Source organism: Hyperolius riggenbachi, chromosome 8 (assembly GCF_040937935.1).
Source record: "Hyperolius riggenbachi isolate aHypRig1 chromosome 8, aHypRig1.pri, whole genome shotgun sequence".
NCBI classification, from domain to species: domain Eukaryota; kingdom Metazoa; phylum Chordata; class Amphibia; order Anura; family Hyperoliidae; genus Hyperolius; species Hyperolius riggenbachi.
The window spans coordinates 247,220,092-247,242,434 of NC_090653.1; the positions used below are offsets into that span (position 1 = coordinate 247,220,092).

General features: G+C 43.4%; 1 protein-coding gene across 4 annotated transcripts in view; it reads right to left on the reverse strand.

The window, feature by feature from the left end:
* SPTAN1 (spectrin alpha, non-erythrocytic 1) overlaps positions 1–22,343 on the reverse strand; it is a 115,009-nt gene that overhangs the window by 43,395 nt on the left and 49,271 nt on the right. For all 4 annotated transcript variants that reach the window (XM_068248529.1, XM_068248528.1, XM_068248527.1 and 1 more), the window contains exons 5-21: positions 19,102–19,242; positions 17,522–17,668; positions 17,305–17,438; positions 14,948–15,092; positions 14,703–14,857; positions 13,593–13,728; positions 10,088–10,189; positions 8,804–8,941; positions 7,522–7,632; positions 7,335–7,412; positions 7,071–7,226; positions 5,372–5,576; positions 5,103–5,284; positions 3,429–3,672; positions 3,216–3,338; positions 1,107–1,324; positions 936–1,028 (exon numbers count right to left, since the gene is read on the reverse strand). In XM_068248529.1, coding sequence (XP_068104630.1) covers positions 936–1,028; positions 1,107–1,324; positions 3,216–3,338; positions 3,429–3,672; positions 5,103–5,284; positions 5,372–5,576; positions 7,071–7,226; positions 7,335–7,412; positions 7,522–7,632; positions 8,804–8,941; positions 10,088–10,189; positions 13,593–13,728; positions 14,703–14,857; positions 14,948–15,092; positions 17,305–17,438; positions 17,522–17,668; positions 19,102–19,242 — 2,508 coding nt within the window. The remainder of the gene's footprint in view (positions 1–935; positions 1,029–1,106; positions 1,325–3,215; positions 3,339–3,428; positions 3,673–5,102; positions 5,285–5,371; positions 5,577–7,070; positions 7,227–7,334; positions 7,413–7,521; positions 7,633–8,803; positions 8,942–10,087; positions 10,190–13,592; positions 13,729–14,702; positions 14,858–14,947; positions 15,093–17,304; positions 17,439–17,521; positions 17,669–19,101; positions 19,243–22,343) is intronic.

Genomic DNA, 22,343 nt, shown 5'->3' on the forward strand with positions numbered 1-22,343 from the left:
GCCCTAACAAGCATACCGGGCACAGCTCCTGAGCATTCCAAACTAGTCTTCTATTTTATAGACAGTACCCCATCATTCAGACCAATCTTCCTCTAACAAAGTCAGGATGGGCGGCAGACTGACCTAGTCTCCTCCTACAGTACCCTGTGCCACATCCCTTTTTAATACACCCACATCCTCTCCTGCACTGAAGGCATGGGCCATCCTATAGGAATGAATCGTAGGCGTTCAAGTGGTCTATGTACACTACTCGCTTTCCTCCTACAAGACACTGTATCAACCAACCTCACTGAATAGTTAATATATAGTTTTTTTTGTTCCACATTTCTGAGAGTAGTCTTATGAAAGGGGGGGGGACACCTGAGGCAATGGCTAGGAACACATTTACTGACTATTTACATGAAGAAACAGATGTATAAAACATACATAAAATTGCTTACAGTTACTCCAACTTAAAAATACTGTTTCGAGGTTTGTAGTAAACACTATAAACACAATGATACGCCATTGAAAGACAACAAAACAAAAACAAAAAAAACACACAAAAAAACGGAATTTGGAGAGGAGGCCAATGGAAATTAAAACAAGTCTATTACTGAAGCATAGTGCAAAATTGCCTCCTAAGACAGAAGATCAGGTGGAGTATTAATCAAATTATACTAGTACAGTGACAAGTGTATCATCTCTTCTCTGCCTCAGGCCAACTGAACACCCAGAAAGTCTGGTCATTTAAATAAAATCTGTGAAATCTGCAAGAAGCTGCTCACTTAATGGGCTTATGTGCGGAATCAGACAAAAGGTGTTTAAGCAAATTCAGACTCTCAAGCAACCCAAATATGGCCTTCCTAATTCTCTTATCCACTCTTTAATAAGGTCACTGGGCAAGTGTATGTTCATATTCCTTAGGGCTCATCTGCCAATATATGGAAACTTACCCGGCAAGACTGGGCCTGCTCCCGTAGAGACTGGATGCTGCTTCCATAGGCTCGGAGGTCAGACATCAGAGCTTCATGCTTCTTCAGAAGTGCCTGGAATCAGGACGGTACAAGTATTAGAGAACAAAGATCAGTAAGCATTTGGTTTCAGGGCTCAAGAAAGGTCCCTACCTCTGCAGAGTCCTCATCTTTGCCATAGTCTGTGCTTCCAACAATAGGCTCCTTTTCCCTCATCCAGGACTCTGCTTCATTAGCATCAGCAAAGTACTGCTGAGCCTGAAGAGAATCTTCCAGGTCTTGTCTACGCTGTGAGGCCTTGTTCCTCAGAGATGTCCATTTGTCATTCAGCTCCTTCAGCTTCACTTTCACCTCATCAGAAGCAAAGTGTCCTGCAGAGAAAAGAGAGCAAGTCTAGGTTATACATTGCACAAGATGTACAGCGCTGGTAGGACAGATCTTTGACACTACCAACAGGGCCCTGCAGTAGTGATCCAATGAGACACTAGTTTTTATGGTTAAAAAAAAGTAAGTTACAAACAGGACGCCCATGATAAGTTTTTCCTTGATTTTCTATTGAAATTAAATAAAAAGTGACTTTCCATTGTTGCCACATCCATCTCTAAACTGAACTTCATAAAGAACTTTGGTTAATTTAGTTGCTCAATTCCCAGAAGAGACAACTTCTCTTTGAATTTCTGGCAAGGTAAATCAAATGCAATCAAATTTTGGGTTTTACTTTATTTTAAAATTTGATTTTGACTGCAGGAAACATCACAGGGTGCCACAACTGCCTGCTCATCATTCCCTTAAAGAGGAACTCCAGTAAAAATAATTTAATAAAAAAAGTGCTTCATTTTTACCATAATTATGTATAAATGATTTAGTCAGTGTTTGCTCATTGTAAAATCTTTCCTCTCCCAGATTCACATTCTGACATGTATTACATGGTGACATTGTTACTGTGGGCATGTTATGTAGCTGTTTCTAGCTGCTCTGGCTGTTAGACAGCTCTAAACAGCCATTTCCTGTCTGTGAACATTGTTACATTGTGGCAGTTTGCCAGAAGTACCGCGGTATTCAGAGCCTCTTGTGGGAGGGGTTTCAGCACAAAATTAGTCACACAGCGCCCCCTGATGGTCTGTTTGTGAAAATCATTCTATTTCTCATGTAAAAGGGGGTATCAGCTACTGATTGGGATAAAGTTCAATTCTTGGTTGGAGTTTCTCTTTAACCACAAAAGAGGATTGACCCAGAGCACAAACCACTGACAGTCGTAGCACCAGGGAGACGAGGATCCCGCAGGGGTGTACAGTCAGATACAACGAATAGAAAAAGCTGGATCTCCACCTAGATTTTGCAATATTATCTTAATTGATTAGTGGTACCATAGCTACAGAAAGCACAACGTTTCGGCACACAGGCCTTTGTCAAATGCTTATTGCAAAATCCAGGTGGAGAGCCAGCTTTTTCTATTTGCCTCATTTCCTTTAACACCAATCTTGAAAAGCCTTTCCCAATAAATGTTTCATTCAATGTTAATCAAAATGGCTCTAGTTTTTATCAAATTGAAGGAGTAATCTACTAAAAACATATAATAAGGTGAACCTTACTCATTACATTTAATAACACATGGCCCCAAAGCTACAAGTAGATGATTATTTGTCATAAAGGATTATAAAGGGTTAAATAAGCTGAGTTTTAGAAATGAGGGCTGTACAGACACATTGATTGCAGCTAAACAGCTTGTTTTTGTTCCTACGCACAAGGGAGGGGACGTGAGCAGAAGAGCACCCAATAGCGCATGGTGATTGCCAATTTTGAAATCTGGCAGGACAGTTCAATAATGGACGGTTGCATTTCTGCTAGATTTTTGCCCTAGAGCATCACAAACCAGTGCCTCCAACTGCAAAAAAAAATCTAGAAACTGTATATCAAACTTTAAATATCTATTTGGAAATTCAGGAAACACTCGGACTGGTCCATAGATAGCACATCTTTCACACAACATGTTTTGGTTCGAGGCCTACACCACTTGATGAAGGCCTGGAGCTGAAACATATAGTGTAAGTACCTGCTAATAAATTGGATGCCCATTAAAGCCTTTTGAGTGGCTTCCTCTGTTCCAATTCTCTATGTGGTCAATAGCAGGAGTGGTGTATCTGCAAGAGGGATTTGGCAGCGGCTACTCTTCTAGCAATAGGAGTGAGCAACACCACTTCAGTGGGAACAGCTATTATACAATCCATAGCCATGTGACTGAAAACAAATCTTGCTCCATACCTTCAGTGATCATATTGTTTCCCTTCTGAGTGACAGCTTTAATGCGAGGCTCATGTCCAGCGATTTCAGCCTGCAGGGCTTGGTGTTTCTTCAGGAGGTTCTGAACACCAATCAAGTCCTTGCCTGGAAACAAGAGCGGTGGTTATAGATTTGCAAGTCCCCTCTGAGTTCCAAGTACAAAGCCTGTAAAATGAGAGCAACAAAAGCATTTACCTCTGTTGGTGGAGGCAGCAATGGGTTCCTTCTCTCTGATCCAGGTTTCCTCATCCTCAATATCTCTGAAGAGCTGCTGGAGACGCAGAGAGTCAGAGAGTTTCTGTTTGCGGGCAATCATGGGTTCTTTCAGGGCCTCATAGCGTGAAACTAAGGCCTCCTGCTTCTTCTTGATGTTGTCTGCATCAAAGTGTCCCGCCTCCTGGAACTGACGAGCTTGAATGGTGATCCCATCAATACGGTCCTATACAGGCAAATAAGATTTCTTAGTACTCAGTGTAAAACCTTTTCTTTGTAAGTATACGTCATTTTCCCTAGGTATTAATGCTATCTATGGTCGGATGGACACGAAATAAAAATCCCATCACCATGGTTCCGAATTTCTGTTTATAATGATTTTACTCTATGTTTTGAGACAAGACCTAGCTGAGGGTTGCAAAAGCCTGGGCCGATTACCACCCCCTGCTTAGCTCTATACCTTCAAATTCCCATACTCACATACTGTAACAAGGAGGCCTGAATATCACTAGGGCTTGTTGACTCCAGATGGTCTCAAAGAGCCCATGAACATAGATTTTCAACAGCTGGTTCTGGTGGTAGGCAAACATGTTCCATGGTGAATTGTATGTCCCCACCCATGATCCTAAAGTGAGGTATTACCCTCATGCAGTCTGGAAATTCGCTGAACATCTTGATGAGCAGTTACCTTGTGGTTAAAAGTGGAAGCGAATGGAGTGCTCATAACCCACCACCTCCTTACACACAACCACCCTCTGCATTTCTGCTGAAGGAAGTGTCAGTGTACCCAACAGCTTGGAGGGCCTAAGCTGTTACCCAAGAGTACGCATGTCCAAAGTCCAACCCAGAGGCTGAATGCGGCCCGACAAACCTTTCCCGATAGCCCCCAAACTCCCTACAATTGTTAATTCCACGCAGCTCACAGGCCGTAGTTGTGGTGCTGCATGCAGGGGCCGCCTTGTGTCACCACTCCACCTCCCCTTTGTTTGCCTGTAGGCTATCAGCCACCGCTATAGCAGTCGCAGCCACTGATTAGCAGCTGTAACCACCACTGATTAGCAGCCGCCACTATGCCAGCAGCAGTAACACCCACCGATTAGCTGCCACCACTGTGCTAACTGCACGTGGTATATGGGTTGCCCATGGAAATATTTTATTTTTCAAAATATCACAGGCCCTAATTATGTTTAATGTCAGTAGTTTGGCACCCCCTAACACTCAAGAACGGCAACATGGCCCTTGGCCTAAAAAGTTTGGACACCCCTGCTCTAGAGGCAATGTACATTACTCATGTACACAAGTGGCACACCGGCACAGCATAGACCAGTTTTCCTCCGTTATTTTTTAAACATTTTAACTTCCTGACTTCTACCGATTGGTATTATGCCACAATTCTTTGGCTCTATCACACCACCAACAGCTTTCCGCACCTAGAACTGGGGCAAGGTTAAAAATTCTACAAACATTTAAAGCCACAGGAGTGGAGGTTGCTACATACATAGTCCAATGTTCTATACTGCAGAACTATTATCCCAGAGACAATGCTTTGCTTCCCAATGTAAAGAAATAAAGATGTACACTCTATAACACGAACGTTAAAAATTAAAATAACACCACAATAGGCATAGGCGCATCAAAGATCAGAAAATGAAATACCTGATGAGCTGCTACATCAGCCTCCAGCAGAGCGTGCTTCTTTTGAAGGTTCTGCACATTGGTCAAGTCCTTGCCATAGTCATCAGATGCCAGATGTCCCTCCACTTCATATAACCAGAGTTCAATGTCCTCCACATTCCTGTTAAACTGTTGTTGCTGGTTGGCTTCACGCAGCTTGATGCCTGGGTAGAATAGTCACCATCATTAGTAATTGAATCTGAAAAGTATAAAAATACTACACTGGGTTCAACTCTGCTTCCATAGCTTACCTTTCAGCTCTGTGGCCTCCAATAGCCTCTTCCACAAACTGATCACTTCAGTCATACGAGCAGCCACCTCATCAGATGCATAATGGTTGACATCAATCAACTTCTGTCCAGAATTCTCCAGGGCATCAATGCGGCTTTGGTTAGCGGAAAGTTCTGCCTCGAAAGCCTGGTGTTTCTGCACCTTACCCTGGAGGTTGGATGGGTCCTGCAAGCACCAGTAGAGAATATCACTCAAGACAATACATTAAAATGGTTACAGCTCGGAGATGTGAACAAAGAAGGGTCTTTTATTTTTTTGTTACACTTATATTGCATCACTGTGTTCAGCAAAGAACAGTAAGAGCCATTTTCTATTATTTTAAATGCAGTACAAGCAGGTGCATAGCCCGAAATCATGGGCTCAATAGCAAAATTTTTATGCTGCGCCCCCCCCCCCAAAAGTAAAAGGCGCCTTTGTGCTGCAGGTGGCTCCTCAAGCGTAGGTAGCCAGATTAGCCCCCTTTAAAGTATAGGTAGCCCCCTTCCCATATGCAGAGTAGCCCATGATGAGTCACAACTTGTGATGAAACGCGTAGGGCGGAGCTTGAGGGACATGCACGCTAACTTGCAGCTATGAGGAGACCGACCAGGGACACGTGAGAGGTGACCGGACTCTTAAGCTTTGTGATGTGCTTTTTGACAAGAATTTATTTTTAAGTACGTGTATTTTATTGGGGGCCGAGGCTGCCTTATTAAAACTTTACGCTATGAAAAGTTGTTTCATACTCTTTTAGAAGCTACAGTATGGATTTGTGATATGCAAAGCACAAGGTTTCTATCTGGTGAGCAGGGGAGAAAGGGGGGATGTGCCATCTCCCTATCCTTTGGTGACAGCTACCTCACGCTTGTGTGTTTGTGCATGAGGGTGAACTATTGAGGTGGTACTCGCTATGAGAAAATCCCTCTGTGCTCTGTTTTATTTTTAAGGTCCTCTGTGGATTTTGAAGAGTGGACTGATTGGCGCGGCTATCTTGTCGGAGAGTAGCAAACAGTGCTGGAGGGAAACAAAATACCTCTCCGGGCTTCACGACGATCTGCCTTCCTCATGCATCAGAGTCTCGATCATTAGAGTGCCCTCTCTCATTATGTAACCCACATTATAAGAGAGTGGGCTGTAGTTATACATACAAGAATGTTACGAGGAACGTAAATCATTGGTGAAGCCCAGCGGGGTACGTTACTCCAATTTAAGGGGACCACCCCAGTTCTTTATGAGGCCCGTAATGGACTCCCTTATGCCGGCCAAGAACACACGGTCACTTGGCTATGGTGATCCCTACGCCGCTGAGTGCAAGCTACAAGTAATCATTTCTACGTCCTGAGTAAATATGTACAAAAGTAACCAGCGGGCCTCAGATGAAATCCAATTCATATGAGGAGTCACCGATCGGGATGAGGGTCCATCCAACCTCAAAGAATCAAGTGCAATGTAGACAGATCAAGTCCGGTCTCAACCCCTTTAGGTGTGAACAATTCTCCATTGTTTTTTGTTTATTTTAATGCGGTTATACAACATACTGAGTAAATAAGCCAGTGATGACTACTGAGAGGCCACCTGGCAGTCAAGACACGCAGTGCACATCAATAGGAGGAAAGGAAAAGTTATACTTGCTAGATGTAATAAAGCTGGTTCCTGTCTGCTAGGAAAAGACCTCCTTACCTTGTAGGCCTCATCAGTGGCGGTTTTCATCTTCTCATTGATCCAGCTCTTCAGCTCATCCGAATCCCTAAAGAACTGCTGCAGATGGAAGGAGTCAGCCAGCTGAGTGCGGCGGTAGAGGGCACGCTCATGGAGGGCATTACGGCGGCTTAGAAGCTGAAAACAAGCACAAGTTAGATGTACCAGGTCATGAAGCCTTCAGAGAACTTTAACTTCCTACGCAATCATCCAACATTCATATAAACAAATACAGGCAATACTTACTGCGTCTCTGCGATTGGCAACATCATCCATTGCGTAGTGTTTGTTCTGAATAAGCTTTGTGGCAAATTCGTCCAGAGCCTACAAAACAGAATAAAGAATTTTAACTAACAAGCTGAGGAGTCAGTGAGATGTCTACAAGCAGTCTGAGAAAACCCTGGCTCCAAACTTATCACAGATGTAAACTTACAGTGATTTTCTCCTCTTGGGCGCTGAGTGATTTTTCAAAATCCTCATGTTTCTTCAGGAGCGCTTCTACACTGTCCAAAGAATCTCCCAGGTCTTCATTTAGCAAGAAAGCCTGTTAAAGAATTGGGAGTTAGGAAACCAGACTTGATATCAGTTTCTCAAAAGTTAAAGTGTACCTCGTTAAAGGACTTACGAGATGCCATGTGACATGATGAGATAGACATGTGTATGTATCGTGCCAAGCACACAAATAACTAGGCTGTGTTCCTTTTTTTCTTTCTCTGCCTGAAAAAGTTAAACATCAAGTATGCAAGTGACAATTTCTGTCTGGGTCGGGACCGGGTCGGACTGGGTCAGACTATAGCATAACCCTCACTGATAAGTAATTACAGCCATAAAACATTTTTCTGTCAGTAAATGGCTTTTAAGAGCAGAAAATAGATAAAAGGGGTCAATAATTCATAGATCTAAGCTCTGGCATACTTCAATGAAGGTGTCATTGTGCAGAGACAATGAAACAGTAAAAACTTAAAAACTATATTTAAATATAAAATAAAACTGTGGGATATTTAAAAAAGTCATTTTTATGCAAAGTAGGATAGATATAATTATTTTTCTCAGAAGTTAATTTTCACCTCGTAAGTCCTTTAAGGAAGAAAAAAAAAAGTGCCCCTATGGGTACACACCTCAGGAGGTGGAAGCCTCTGGCTTCCCTTGTCCTCCACTGGCCTGTTCCAGCGTTGGGACCACCAAAAAGCTGCTTATCGATGGCTCACGAATATGCACTAGCACAGACCTGCTCAGCTCCATCGGAAAAAGCTGAGCCTGTTCGTGTCCATGCTACTGTGCCTGCCCAAGTCATCTGCAGAGTAACAAAGACACAACTGGTTTAGGCTTTTTCCACCTGAGCCCGAGCGGGTCCATGCTACTGGCAGTGTCAGACTGGGAAGTGGAAAAATTGAGAAAATCCACCTGCTGGCAAAGCAGAAGTAGCCCTGTGTTATCAATCCCAATAGAAACTTCCAGCAAGTCTTCACTGTGAGCAACAACACCTGATTACTGCTGTTTGGCCAGCAAGTGGATTGCCTCAGCTTTTCCAGCTCCCAGTCCGACACTGGCTACTGGGCTTCCACGTTGCAGCCTCTCTTCAAGGGTCCCATGGCTGGATCGGCCTGGCTGAGGAGGATGGTAGATCCAGAAGCTTCCCTCTCCTGGGTATGTAAATTAGGCAGCAGCAAACCTTTGCAGGTTTCCTTTACACCAGAGCTGAAGACAGGACTGACCTCCTGCTTGCTCATCCAGTTGTCCACTTGTTCAGTGTCTCTGTAAAAAAGCTGCAGATCCATGCATTGTTCATACTGCTGTCTGCGCAGCTCCCACAGCTCCAGTAGGGTGGTTCTCTCTTCTGACAAGATGGTGAGCTACAAGACAAAAGCAAAGAGGTATGAAAAACAGATCAAAATGAAAACCGGATAAGAAACCAGACTACACAGTCTGCCACAGGGCTGTGGAGTCGGAGTCGAGGCAATTTTGGGCACCCTGAGTCGGAGTTGGAGTTTCAGAAAGTGAGGAGTCTGAGTTGGGAGTCGGAGTCGCATGATTTTTGTACAAAATCCACAGTCCTGTAAAATATTAGACTAATGAGTCTGAGTCGAGGAGTCTGAGCAATTTTGGGTACCCGGAGTCAGTCGTGATTTCAGAAACTGAGGAGTCGGAAAATTTTTGTACCGACTCCACAGCCTTGGTCTGCCATGTGTAACCAAGAACGTCCTGCATAACTGTATTCTGAACCGCTGTAGCCACTGCACATCCTAACAGATTATTAGGGACAAGGGAATCGAGTTAGAAGCTATGCTCATGTCAAATAATTGTTATTTATTCTTAGGTAATCAGTCCTGTCAGTAGCTATTCCTCAGAGGGACTCAAAATCTAATGCCTATCATTGTCATATGTTCCTTTAACAGCCTAAGGCCAATTTATCTATCTTTTGGGAATGTGGGAAAACTGAAGTCCCTGGAGGAAGCCTAAACATGTGGAGAATATACAAACTGTGCAGATCGTGACCTGGCCTAGATTCAAAACGGGGACACAGCACTACAAGGTGAGAGTGCTATCCATGGTGCCATTTGCATGTGTACCAGTTTTACAGCACGTAAAGCTGGCACACATGCAAATGGCACCAATTTACATATGTTACTGAAGTAAGAAAGATTTAAGTCATATTAATGCAAATGTGCATTAAAGAGTAGAAGGATATAATGAAGTTTCCTGAAAGAACCAGATTGCAGTAGTTAGCAAAGGTATAACAGGAAATGACTGATGGACCATACCATTTCTGATTGAATCCCATTAATTAACTTGAGCTCTCCCAAAAATTTAGGACCTTGGCCCCTGAGGACTGGAGTTCGACACCCCTGCCCTAGGGTACTTGTACCGTGTGTTTGTAACCTCGGCAGTAAGCACACAATCATAGCATGCAAAGAGGTGTCATTTGTGAAGATCTTGCTTTCCTGATAACAGACTAGCTGGTGATGGGTGAATGACCTCAGTTTTACTGGTCTACATACCTTCTCCCTGACTTCCTCAGAGGCGTAATGCCCGGCATTGAGCAGATCTTGTCCAGCAGCGTCTGCAGATTTAAAGCTGTCTTCATGGGCATCAATTTCACCCTGTGGGGAGAGGAACAAAAAGTAAGTACAACTTTATTCAGTAATGAGTTCTAGGCCACTCAAATGACTTTAAAGGATACCCGAGGTGACATGTGACATGATAAGATAGACATGTGTAGGTACAGTGCCTAGCACACAAATCACTATGATGTGTTCCTTTTTTTCCTTTCTCTGCCTGAAAGAGTTAAATATCAGGTATGTAAGTGGCAGCACCCATCTGAGTGGGGACTGGGTCAAACTACAGTGTGACCCTCACTGATAAGAAATTACAACTATAAAACACTTTCCTAGCAGAAAATGGCTTCTGAGAGCAGGAAAAGGATAAAAAGGGTCAATAGATCATAGATTTTACCACTGACATACTTCAATGAATGTGTCATTGAGCAAACACAATAAAACAGTAAAAACTTAAAGGAAATTTAAATATAAAATACAACTGTGGAATATCTTAAAAAGTCATTTTAGGAGAAGGAGGATAAATACAATTGTTTATTTCATTAGTTTATTTTCACCTTGGGTGTCCTTCAAGCACTTCAGGACCACAGGTTTACACCCCTCTAGTGACCAAGCCATATTTTTCACAATAGAGGGCTGTGTAGCTTTGTCAGCGTGCTGCACAGCCTTACAACGAAGCACACACATGAATTTAACCTCCCTTTATTGTCCTTAATAGGACACTCTATAGGAGGTCTCTGACCGCTGCTGCAATTTATTTTTTTTTTAATTAAAAAAAAGGGAGGCTTTTCCCTCCCTCCCTCCTGTGCCATCCTAAATCAAGGCTCCTCTGTCCTGGGAACCCCGAAGTTCCACAGTGCTTGCTCGCACTGCACAGGCACAGATGGCTTGCACCTGCGCAGTTACTTGGAGCTAGCGCGCCATGGTAAAAGCTGAGCCTGTTCAGCTCTGTGCCAGTGCTCAGGCGTGAGCTGCCTGTGCTGTGCTTGAGGGCGCCTCAGTGCTGGAATGGGGAGGAGGAGAACCAGGAGAATCCTGAGGGAGGCAAGTACCAATATTGGGCCTTTTTTTTTAGTTTATTCACTATCAGCACGGACCATTTTGGCGCAGGGAGTAGCCGAAAAACATCTCACCCTGCTTCTGCACTAACTCCGGGCCCGTGCGGATTACTATTCCCCATCAGAGTTGTAGCAACTCGGAGGGACAAGTAATTCGGGTGCTGGCTATAGCCGGCAGCCAAATCTATTTTTTTTTACCAATCGCGCGGCACCCAGATGAAACTCTAGACACCCAAATCGGGCATGCAGCTCTGGCGCCGTAACAACTGGCACAGCACTGTGCCGAAATCAGCTGCTTTTTTTCCCTTCATGTTTACTTCAATCAGTCCCATAATGGCATCTATTCTATACAACTATTGAGAATAAAGAGATGACATATGTTGTAATTCATTCAGCACTTACAGAGGTGATTCATTTACAGCTGTGAATTCAACCCAATCTAAGAAGCAGAAGTATGTCACAGGAAGTAGGAACACGTGCTTCATTTGATAATGCTTACTAGCTTTAATCACTAGGTGTTACCCTGGGCTCCACACCTGGATTCTGGGATTAGTCATGACTTACAAGCAAAAACGGATGCCACCTCCTTTTCTCTCAATAAAAGGCTATAGAATATGTCTCTCTGAAAGCAATAGGATCGATAAACTGACAAGCTGCTTTCCGGTCTCATAAAATGACTACCAACATGCTAACAATATGACAGGAAAGCTGTCAAAGAGATGAATTCACTTACAAAAAATCTGCACAAAACCAAACTTCCATTATTCACGGATAATGCTTTATAAATTATTGAGCAGGAGCACAATTCAATAGCGAATGAGAACCTAAAAGCCAACATTGGTGACGGTGACCGTCATTCCTTACCTACAAGAGGGGGCATCTTCTCTGGCACCCAGCCCATTTTGGGTTGACCAGACTGCGCCCCTACGACCACTGCAGTGCATGCTGGGAGATGTACTCACAATAGCAAACTACATCTCCCGGCATGCACTGAGGCGCTTAGAGACATACAACAATACAGGACTGTAAGGCCTCATACACTTGTAAAAGCAAATCGTTATCGCAATAGCCTAGCGATTGTGATTTTGCGTTACTTTTTTTTCCAGCGATTTTGTTTTGCAGTTCTTAATTGCGATTCTTGCTGAACTCAAAAATGCTGCTTGCAGTGTGCTTGAGATCAGTGATAATTGCAATTGCTGCAGTGAGCGTAATCCCATAGGATTACTCGTGCAGCAGCGCTTTGCTGATCGCCGGCGATTGGGGCCTAAAATGTTGCGGCAGCAGTCTTTCCCTGGGGAAGGTAGTGAATCCCATAGAGAAGGAGAGGCAAAGGCAAGAGGAGCATTCCAGCGTAAGCAAGTAATGCCGATCACCCTCACCAACAACCCACTACTACAAACCTCCCTTATGGGTAGGTTAATTTTATATATTCTCATTAATAGGGTACAGCGTTGCCTTTAAAGGGAACCTGAAGCGAATAAAATTAGGTAAAATAAACACATGACGTAGCTGCAAATATTACATACTAACCTCACCATCAGTTCCTGCGTACGAGAGAGAACGGCGCCGGAGACTTGGGCACAGGATACAGCGGTATATGGCTGATCCTGCTGCCGCACAAGTCCGGGCCGTGTTAATTACTATTCCCCCTCCAGGCCGACACGGATAGTGGGGGAATGAAATAATTCGGCTTCCAGCGATTGCTGGAAGCCGAATTATTGTTTTAAAAGCAACTTCAGCTCCGTCTTGTGACGGCGCTGAAGTTACTCCCAGTGCCTGCAATAGCCGTAGTTCCTATTACGGCCTTTGGTGGCGCCAGGTGCGCCCAAGTCTCCTGCGCTGCTGCGCCCAAGTGTCCAGTGCTGGATTTATCGTGTTCGTCAGTTCCTCTCAGAGGCTTCTTCTTACAGTGATCCCTTCAAGTTCTGACAATAGTTTGTCAGAACTGAAATATACCAGTTGCTGTCAGTTATATATTAGCAGCTATCAGTTACAACTAAATGTGCAAGGTAATGTCCATGTTTCCCTATGGCTCAAGCTGGTGATATTACAGTTTGACTAGGAAGTAGTTATGGGGTAATGGCCATTTTTAAAATGGAGGACGGAGAATTCCATTGATCACAGTGGAAAAATGGGATGCAGGAGAGGAGAAAGAGATTGAGAAGTAGACTACACAGGAGGTAAGTATGACCTGTGTATGGTTATTTTTACTTTTTATTTTCAGTTCAGGTTCTCTTTAAGTTATGTTACAAGTTCACGCGCCATTTAAATACACAGTGTGCACTCTCACATTGAACGCCAGTAGCACAGCTGTCTTACTATTTATCCAGTGTGCATCAAACTTGCTAGAAGCTTACTGTATGTGCTAGGCCAATCAGCAGGAGTCTCACCTTATGCTCCTGGTGTCTGTCTAGAAGAGCCTCGGCTCCGGCTACATCGTTGGCGAGTTCATCGGCATTAATGAGGGCCTTCATTTCAGTTACCCAACTGGTCAAGTCTCTGAAGTCTGCCAGGAATCTCTGCAGTCTGAGGGGTAAAGATCAAGGTTAGAATGTCCTTTAATTTTACTGAGTGGATGCACAACAATCCAACGCGTACGAGAGGAATCGGCGCGGGGGATATGGAGGCTGACATTTATTTCCTGTTAAACAATACAAGCCCTGCTGATCTATTTAGCTGCAGTACTGTTTGAAAAACACCAGCAACAAGCATGCAGCTAATCTTGTCAGATCTGACAATAATGTCAGAAATGCCTAATATGCTGCATGCTTGTTCAGGGTCTATGGCTGAAAGTATAAGGAGGCAGAAAATAAGCAGGATAGCCAGGTAACTGGTATTGCTCAAAAGGAAATCAATATGGCAGCCTCCATATCCCTCTCATTACAGTTGTCCTTTAAGGGCTATGGCTCACTAGAGTGATTTTAGCAGCACTTTGGGATCATCTACAATTTCTGGACATTCCAAAAAGCGCTATGCTTCTGCAGCATCTTTGGAGCGGTTGCATGTCAATGCAAAAGATAGGAGCGCTGCAAAATCGCTGTAAAAAAAAAAAGGTTTTGCAGCGATTTTACTAGCCGCACCAAAACAATTTTTCTTTTTTTCAAATGGAAGTCAATTACAACTGCTTTACAAATCGCTAGCACTAAAATAAAAAACGCTTCTGAAAGGGCCAGAAATCATTAATTAATGCTAGCAAAAAGCTGAGCAACTGCTATAGATATTAGCGCTCTATAGCAGGCGCTAAGCCTAACAATGACCCCATTCATCACACAATGGGGAGGTGCATAAAATGTATGCAGTAGTGCAATGTTGTGTTGCTCTGCAAATCACCACACTATTAGGAATGACAGATATTGCCTTCTATACAATGCCCTGATGTATAATATATACGGTGTGAACTGAACAGAATACACTGATCTTCCCACTGGTCTGGGTGGGAGGACTTTATATCCTTCTCTCCAATAAAAAGAAAAACAAAAACCACTTTGGTGTTCACTCACTTGTAAGAGTCGTAGAGACGTGTGTGGCGTTCTGCAGCCAGTGTGCGGATCTGCTCCCAGTTAGTGATCAATTCCTCTCCTTTCACTTGGATCTGTTGTGCATTTTGAGGGTGAGATTGCTGCAGGCGTTCCGACTCTGCGCATAAAGCCTTAACCTGTGTAAAGAATGGAGCAAAACTTTCAGTAAATCCTCATGTTTACATACACTAGGAACAGGAAGTGAAAGGAAAGGGGCGGAGTTATACCTTTTCTTCTAGAGCTGCCAGATCTCTCTCTAGACCCTCATGCTTACGCAGGAGAGCTTGCACACTGGCCAAGTCTCGTCCAACATCATCCGATGCCATCAGCTGCTCTTTCTCCCTGATCCAGCCAATGGTTTCATCCACATCCCTGCAGCCAAGAACCAAGAGAACAGCATTAGGATATACTATAGATAGGAGTACAGACCATGTGGCACAACCCACCTCTGGCTAATATTGTGGTACTCTGTCTTAGTAATCCTCAACAGTTAACACCAACCCCCCTGCCAACCAACCCAACATTACAAAGGCAGAGATGGTACACAACAGGTTTAGCTACACAGATTGTTACGGATGGAGCCCTTCCTCAGCACCTGAGGATGGGTTAAGCCGGAAACAGCTTGTGCATTCTCTGGCTTGCTTCAATACAGTAGTAGCAAAACCTGTTGTGTGCAGTCTCTTCATTTGTATTGCATAGAAAAAGTTCCCTGTGTATCATGGACAGTCATACTATGCCAGGAAAAAAAACACACAAGTGGATAAATACTTGTTCTACTTACAGAATATATATATATTGTACTGTTCACGTTTTGATTTCAGTAATTTTATATAGTAAATAAAGAAAACTGTTCCAGGCATTTTCCATCTTTACTGCCTCTGACTGAAGCCAATCCTGATGTCATTACCTCCCTTACTCTTTTTTTGTTCCAAGAAACTGCACGGTCATATCTATTCAGCTTTGTAAACACATGTGAGCACAGCATAAATTATATTTCGCATTGGTACATGAAAGAAATGCTGTGCACCTGTCTCTTGTATTGCTTTTATTGGAATCTTCTACCATCAGCCAGCGTATATGACATAGAAAACAAAGATTGTCAAACCTGGATCCACGGAGGTGAGTAGGGGAGAGGTGACCAGGGGATGTACAGACGGCACTACAGCCGTTTCACGCCGTCTGGCGCTTGCTCACGTGCATACGTCCGAAGATAAATTATATTTCAGCAGCTTCTGTGAGTGAGGTGTATTTCCCTTTTCAGCCTCGTGTCACACTGAACTGCCCTCAGCCAATCAGCGAGTAGTAGGAAAGTAGGAGGGGAGAGAACATGCTTCCCTCTCCTCCCCAATAATTCTTGGGAAGATAAGAAAACCACTAAGATGGATTCTCTCCAGCTAAGGTTTGGGTAAGCATCAAAACAGGAGGATTGTATTTTCACCTGGCTTTCCCTGCCTACATTACAGAATAAAAGTCTACACTGAAGAGGAAAACCACAACTAATAAGATCCATGAAAGCCTGTGGTTAAAAGGGACGTAAATAAAATCCCCCCAGATGGTAACAATATGTGAACTGGTAGCAGATCTGTCGAGCCCTGAACACAACTCCTTGGCTGCAGAGATGCAATTAAAAGGGAAATCTTTCAGTAATAAGAGAGTTGCCATGGCTGCAGCAAAGCACAGTGCTTCAGTATTTCAGAACAGCAAGCATGAGGAAAAGTACACCACGTCTACATCCTTAATAAAAGAGATTAATTCAATAGAGACTCTTAGCAGTTTCAATAGAGTTATCTTGTTTGAGACTAGTGCACGGCTTGTGACTTCTGTTGGCAGAACATGTGCTGTAAATTGTTGGAACGCTTAGCTGTCTCTCTACTACTAGAAAATATAGAAACTGAAAGCAGTGGTCCTCAGTTATTGTCTCACACTGCCCCCTAGTGACAAGTGGCCATAAATACACATTACAGGAGTACTAATTAGAAGCAATAAAATGTAAGAAATAGGAATTAAAAAAATGTGCTAAAATAAATTGGCCTGGAGCACTTGCAAGCCTCTAAATAAATTGGCTGCTAAAGGGTTGAAGGAAATCCACGTAGAAGCTGATCAATCTGATCAGAGGACTGATGTGTACTTCTGGCAGGTTGTGAACACGTGATCATGTTTCATTTCTGTTTCCTGTGTGCACTGACATGTGAAGCAGTAACAAGTCCTCATGTCCAGCCAATCAAATCAATCACCTCATCATAATTCTACACTTCACTAATTATTTCCTATTTATTTAGGAATTAAATGGGAGCTGGAATGTGGCATGGAGGGCAGCGCACAGAGACAAGGGTGAGTTAACGCGCCATGGTCCAATTTAGGTTTAAGTGGTGTTCAGATCCGAATAATTCGGAACAGCATGCCGAACAGGCTTGAACGTCCTGTTTCAGAGTAAAAACAATATGGAAGGCCCTTGTTAACACGAGTAAACTGCCAATCTCTGCTCTTTTAAAATGCACCTGTCATCAGAAGGCCAGACTAAAATGTAGCAACAAGGAAACAAGTAATCCTGGATGATCTAATAGGACATATTCCTTTTCTGCACCTGTTAAAACGCTGGACCTCTGCAGCTCCAAATAGTTTGCCCTGTCTCTGCTGAGCCAGGCCCTTCAGCCTCTGCCAGTTGGTGTTGACTTCATCTTGTTTGGTCTTTATGACTTCCAGCTCGGGATGTTGCTCCTGTGAGTAGAAAGGGAGAAGATTCAGCCTAGCACAACACATATGGACCAGACACATGGGAAAATTTCCCTGCAGCTTTTTACCTGGGCCAATTTACTGGCAAACTGGTTGACTTCATTCACTCTCTCCTCGTGAGCTGCCAAGTCGGTCTGGAACTCTTCAAACTTCTTCTGGAGAACCTCTACATGCTCTAAATCTTGGCCAAGCTCCTCAGATGTAACAATGGCTTCCTAAACAAAGAAATGTAAAGTAGGCATCAACCACAAGTCATAACAAAAAAAAAAAATCTAATAAAATAAAAAAATCCAATGTATTGTGTTACAGGAAAACCAAAATACAACTGTTCAGAAGCTACAATCAGGGCTGAGGAGTTGGAGCAATTTTTGAGTAGAGTACCTGAGTCGGAGGTTTCATACACTGAGGAGTCAGATGAATTTTGTACCCACTCCACAGCCCTGACTACAACAATAATATTTTTTTGGTGTATTCCAGGAGTGCAGGTTACAATACAGCACTTTCCGGAACAAAATCGGATGGCGATTGTCTCCTACGATGCGTTCACACTGTCAGTCTAAATGCAAACGCAAGGCGCACAGACCGCAAATGCAAAGTCCCATCCTACTGTCTTTTTCGGCAACCGTGTCATGAATACACCACAAACCTGGTGCAGAAGAGGCCTATGGAAACAGACTGTGTCCATTCCCACTAGGCTGGTCGCTGCATGGAAAACGCTCACCTATCCAAAGGATTCGGTTCCACTGCAGGGAATAGGAGACCAACAGAAGCATGGGGCACCCCACTGGTTTGCAAAATACCAATGGGAATACTGCTGAAACAGGGAAAACTATCACTGAATATCCTCTTTGTCCTAGATAGGATTCACATTGATTTTTGTACAATCCAACACAAAGCCCCATGCTTCTTGTGGTGTCCGGGACCAGCAGAGACAGTGCTGGACAGGAGGCAATGCAAACGGCAGGTAATGTGAATGACGCAGAGCATCCTGAGCAGGCAATCTGAAAACTTTGGTTAACCTCTGGCTAGGCAGGTGCCAGGCGCAGATGGATCACAAGATTCCAGATAATCCTTGGCAGATTTTATGGCAGGTGAAATAACTCCACAGTCAATGGTGTATCTAAGGAGTCACGGACCTCAATGGGAATTTTAGATGAATGACTTTATTAATAGTGAGCCCGAAAAAAAGCTTCCTTCAGTGTGAAGCCTCGCACACATGCCTGAGGCGGCCGATATCGACAATCAGGCGAGTGTACGACAGCTAGTGACCCCCGACCTCATCTACTCAACCCCAGCAATGCCGATCCCATTGTTTGTGTCACTCCCTGGTCACCTATTCATCCTACAATGCCCTCCCCACATAGCAACACAGCTGACACACTACATGCGTGTGTGCAGCCTGGTCCAGTGATGTCGCCCAAGGTGGAATCAGATGAGGAAAGCCATTTGTTAATCATACCACTATTCAGTGCACATGTAGAGCCGATCCTTATCAGCAAAGTACTAATAAAAAGCAAAATGAATGGATAAAGGAACTCCCTAAGTGGGCCACCTCTAGATATAGCCTTTTGGCTGCAGTTGCCTTAAAATTCTCACACCCTGACGAGTGAAAGTAGCACTGAGCTGATAGGAGGGTGGTGCAACCTACCTTGTCAAGGATCCAATCCAGAACATCCTCACATTCTCGCAGGTACTGGACCAGCTTCTGAGCCTGCTGCAGCTTGATTCCCTTCTCCTGCATTCGCAACAGCAGCAGCTCCCATAGGCGGTGCAGCTCCACTAAACGAGTCTGAGATCAGAAAACAACAAGTCAGCTACAGGCTGCCAGTACAGATGAAGACATTAGTAGACCCTTCCGAATATGGCTGAAAAGCATGTTGCAAAATTGAGTCCTAAAGGCTTATTCAACAAGCCTATGGTACATCCAATAATGACAGGGTAGATTCTGTTACCCACAGAAGCTAGCACTCAGATTTCATCTGTTACAAAGCGTGAGCGATAACAGATGGTTGTAGATCGGTTGCTGTGTAGTGCTTTAAGCTGAGTTTACCTGATTAATCAGCACTGTGTAAAACCAGAGAAAACAAAAAAATACAAAAAAAAGAACACAGAGTGAAGAGTAGCAAAAAAAAAAAAAAAAAAAAAAAACCGTTGCTGGCCCATATGCAATTAACTTTCTCCTGAGTCTTATTCTGATCTTGGCTTTACAGGAACTGGCTGAGCTGGACTAAGTATGCCGACAATGACACACTAGGTAGTGAAGCCAAGTGTGGGTTGATCGCTCCACGTCTTGCATATAATAAATTAGCTAAGGGAGCTGCCATATCATTTTTGGACTGATCTGTCTAAAGCCTCATCTACACGTGTAGATGAGGCGGTGATCCGGCGGCTCGATTAGCCGCTGGATCGCTTCTTCCGCGTCCCCGCTCGCCGCGCCGGAATCAATACCCGCTCCTCCCCGCGCATCTTCCGCTCCATTCCCTGCCATTGTCTCCTCGCGGGGAGCGAGCAGTGAATCGGCGGTGGGGAGATCCGTCCTGTCGGATCTTATCAATCGAACCGCATCAGCGGCTCAATTGATAAGGAACATCGCGGCCGCATCTACGTGTGTAGATGCGGCTTTAGAGAGGAACTCAGGAGTTTTTGTTTGTTTTTTAATATTTAAAATATATCTAAAGTGAGAGGGATATGGAGGCTGCCATATTTATTTTCTTTTAAACAATGCAGATTGCCTGGCTGTCCTGCTGATCCTCTGCCTATAAGGCTTTTAGTCATAGACCCTGACAAGCCTGCAGATCAGGTGTGTGACTGAAGTCTGACTGTATTTGCTGCATGTTTGTCTCCTACCTTTAGCAATATCTTTTTATTACATTTAAAATCCTAAACCCCCTCCCCTTCCCCCTTTACCCCCTCGCCCACACTAGCAATAAAAGACTACCAAAGAATTTAACCCTTTTAAAAGTGTTGCAAAACTTGCTTTTGCCTCAACTTGCACTGTAACACTTTTACTAGACAAAGTACTTCAAAGGACCTCTGTCACCTTAAACACAATGGAAGGAAGTGTCTGCCATAGGCAAAGCCTCCACTGCGGTCTGTCCACAGAATGGAGTTTGCCAACTCTGTTTACTATGTGCAGTGGAGTGTGAGTTAAGGGGCCCATACACTCAGCCGATTTCTGGCCGATCAAAATCGATCGATTGGTCAATTGCAAATCGATTGACCAATCGACGATTTCAAACAATCTGGCAGGCTGGAAAATCTAGGTCAATCTGTTGAGATTGCTTATCATTTTGCATTGGTCCTAATGGAAATCTGATGGCAAAAAAAATGCCTTAAGATCGATTTTCAATAGATTTCAAAATGAAATCTATTGGAAATCTGTTCCTAGTAAAAAAATGTTCCTAAACACATCAGAAAGATCAGAAATCTGATGATCTATTTGCTGTTAATCTAACGAGTGTATGGCCATCTTTAGAGGAATCAAACTAATGCAAATCCCATGCACTGAGGTTTACCCAATTAATCAGGGTAATTAGGATGCTTTAGAACAGCTTGGACTATTTGGAATGGTATAGAACTTTGGATTTTCCCACAGACTGTGACAGGCTGTGAAGGGGATGAATAATTTTGGACTGGACACTTTTTGCTCAAATGTAAATAAAAGCTGAGAAATGTTTTTTTTTCCAGAATAATTCCTCTTGTACATAATCTTATTAGCTTTTGGGAGACACTGAAGTCATTTCCCATCAAAAAAATTACTTGCTGGATGAATAAAAGTAACTTTAAGTCAAAATTTTCCAGTGGTATGAAGAATTATGGGCAGCACTGTATATATTCTAAATTGTACAATAGTCTGCAGAAAGACAGCATCAACAATAAAAAGATATACAGCACAGGAATACTCCTATGATCTTTAAGAAAGTAACCATTGTAAGAGAGTAACACACACAGCTGGAAAAAGCATGCACTAGAAGATAGAACAGAGAAAGTTATCACTGCACACTAAGGCACCTCCACCTACTCGGATATGAGACCCCACTTGTACAGAGGTCACTATAGGCCTCTGTGCTGTCCGGTATGGCGTGAAAGACTGAACAACAGACATGTATATTAACATAAAAGTGTGGACTAAGGCATACAAAATGCGTGTGTCTACTTACCAGTGCGTATGACAAACTCAATAACATTTAGGTCATTTTGATCTATTTAAAGAGAACCAGAGCTGAAGTAAAGAAAAGATTCTATACATACCTGACAGGAGCCGCTTCTCGTAGATGCGGGCAGCGGTGGATGGCGGCGTGGGATTGATCAGCACGTATGGGGCTGGAGGAAGCCCCAGGTATGTATAGAATCTTTTTCTTTACTTCAGCTCTGGTTCCCTTTAAGGACTCTTTTACACTACGAGTGATTCCAGTGAAAATTGTGAACTGGAATTGCAATTTGCAATGTAAAAAAAGCCTAAAGTACACCTTGAGGTATCTAGATAGCTACTGCACCACTAGGGTTGGTTAAAGCAGCAGGGACAGCCATGCTATCCCAGAAAATAACCATATATTAGTAGATAAATACTTGTTCTACTGACATAACATATGTATTGTACTGGCAAAATTTTGATTTCAGTGAATTTTATATAGTAAATAAAGAGAAAACTGTTCCAGGTTTTTTTCCATCTTTGCTGCCTTGGACTGAAGTCAATCATGATGTAATTTTCTCCCTTACTTTTTTTTCCTCCTCTGCCTGAAATGGTGTATGCATTGCCCACCCTCCTCCCCACTGAGCTCTGTACTAGGAACTGCACTGTCATAACTAGCTGGCTAAATAAAAACATGTGAGCACAGCATAGCATAGATTACATTTCGGCAGCTTTTGCAGAGGGGTGAGGTGTAATTA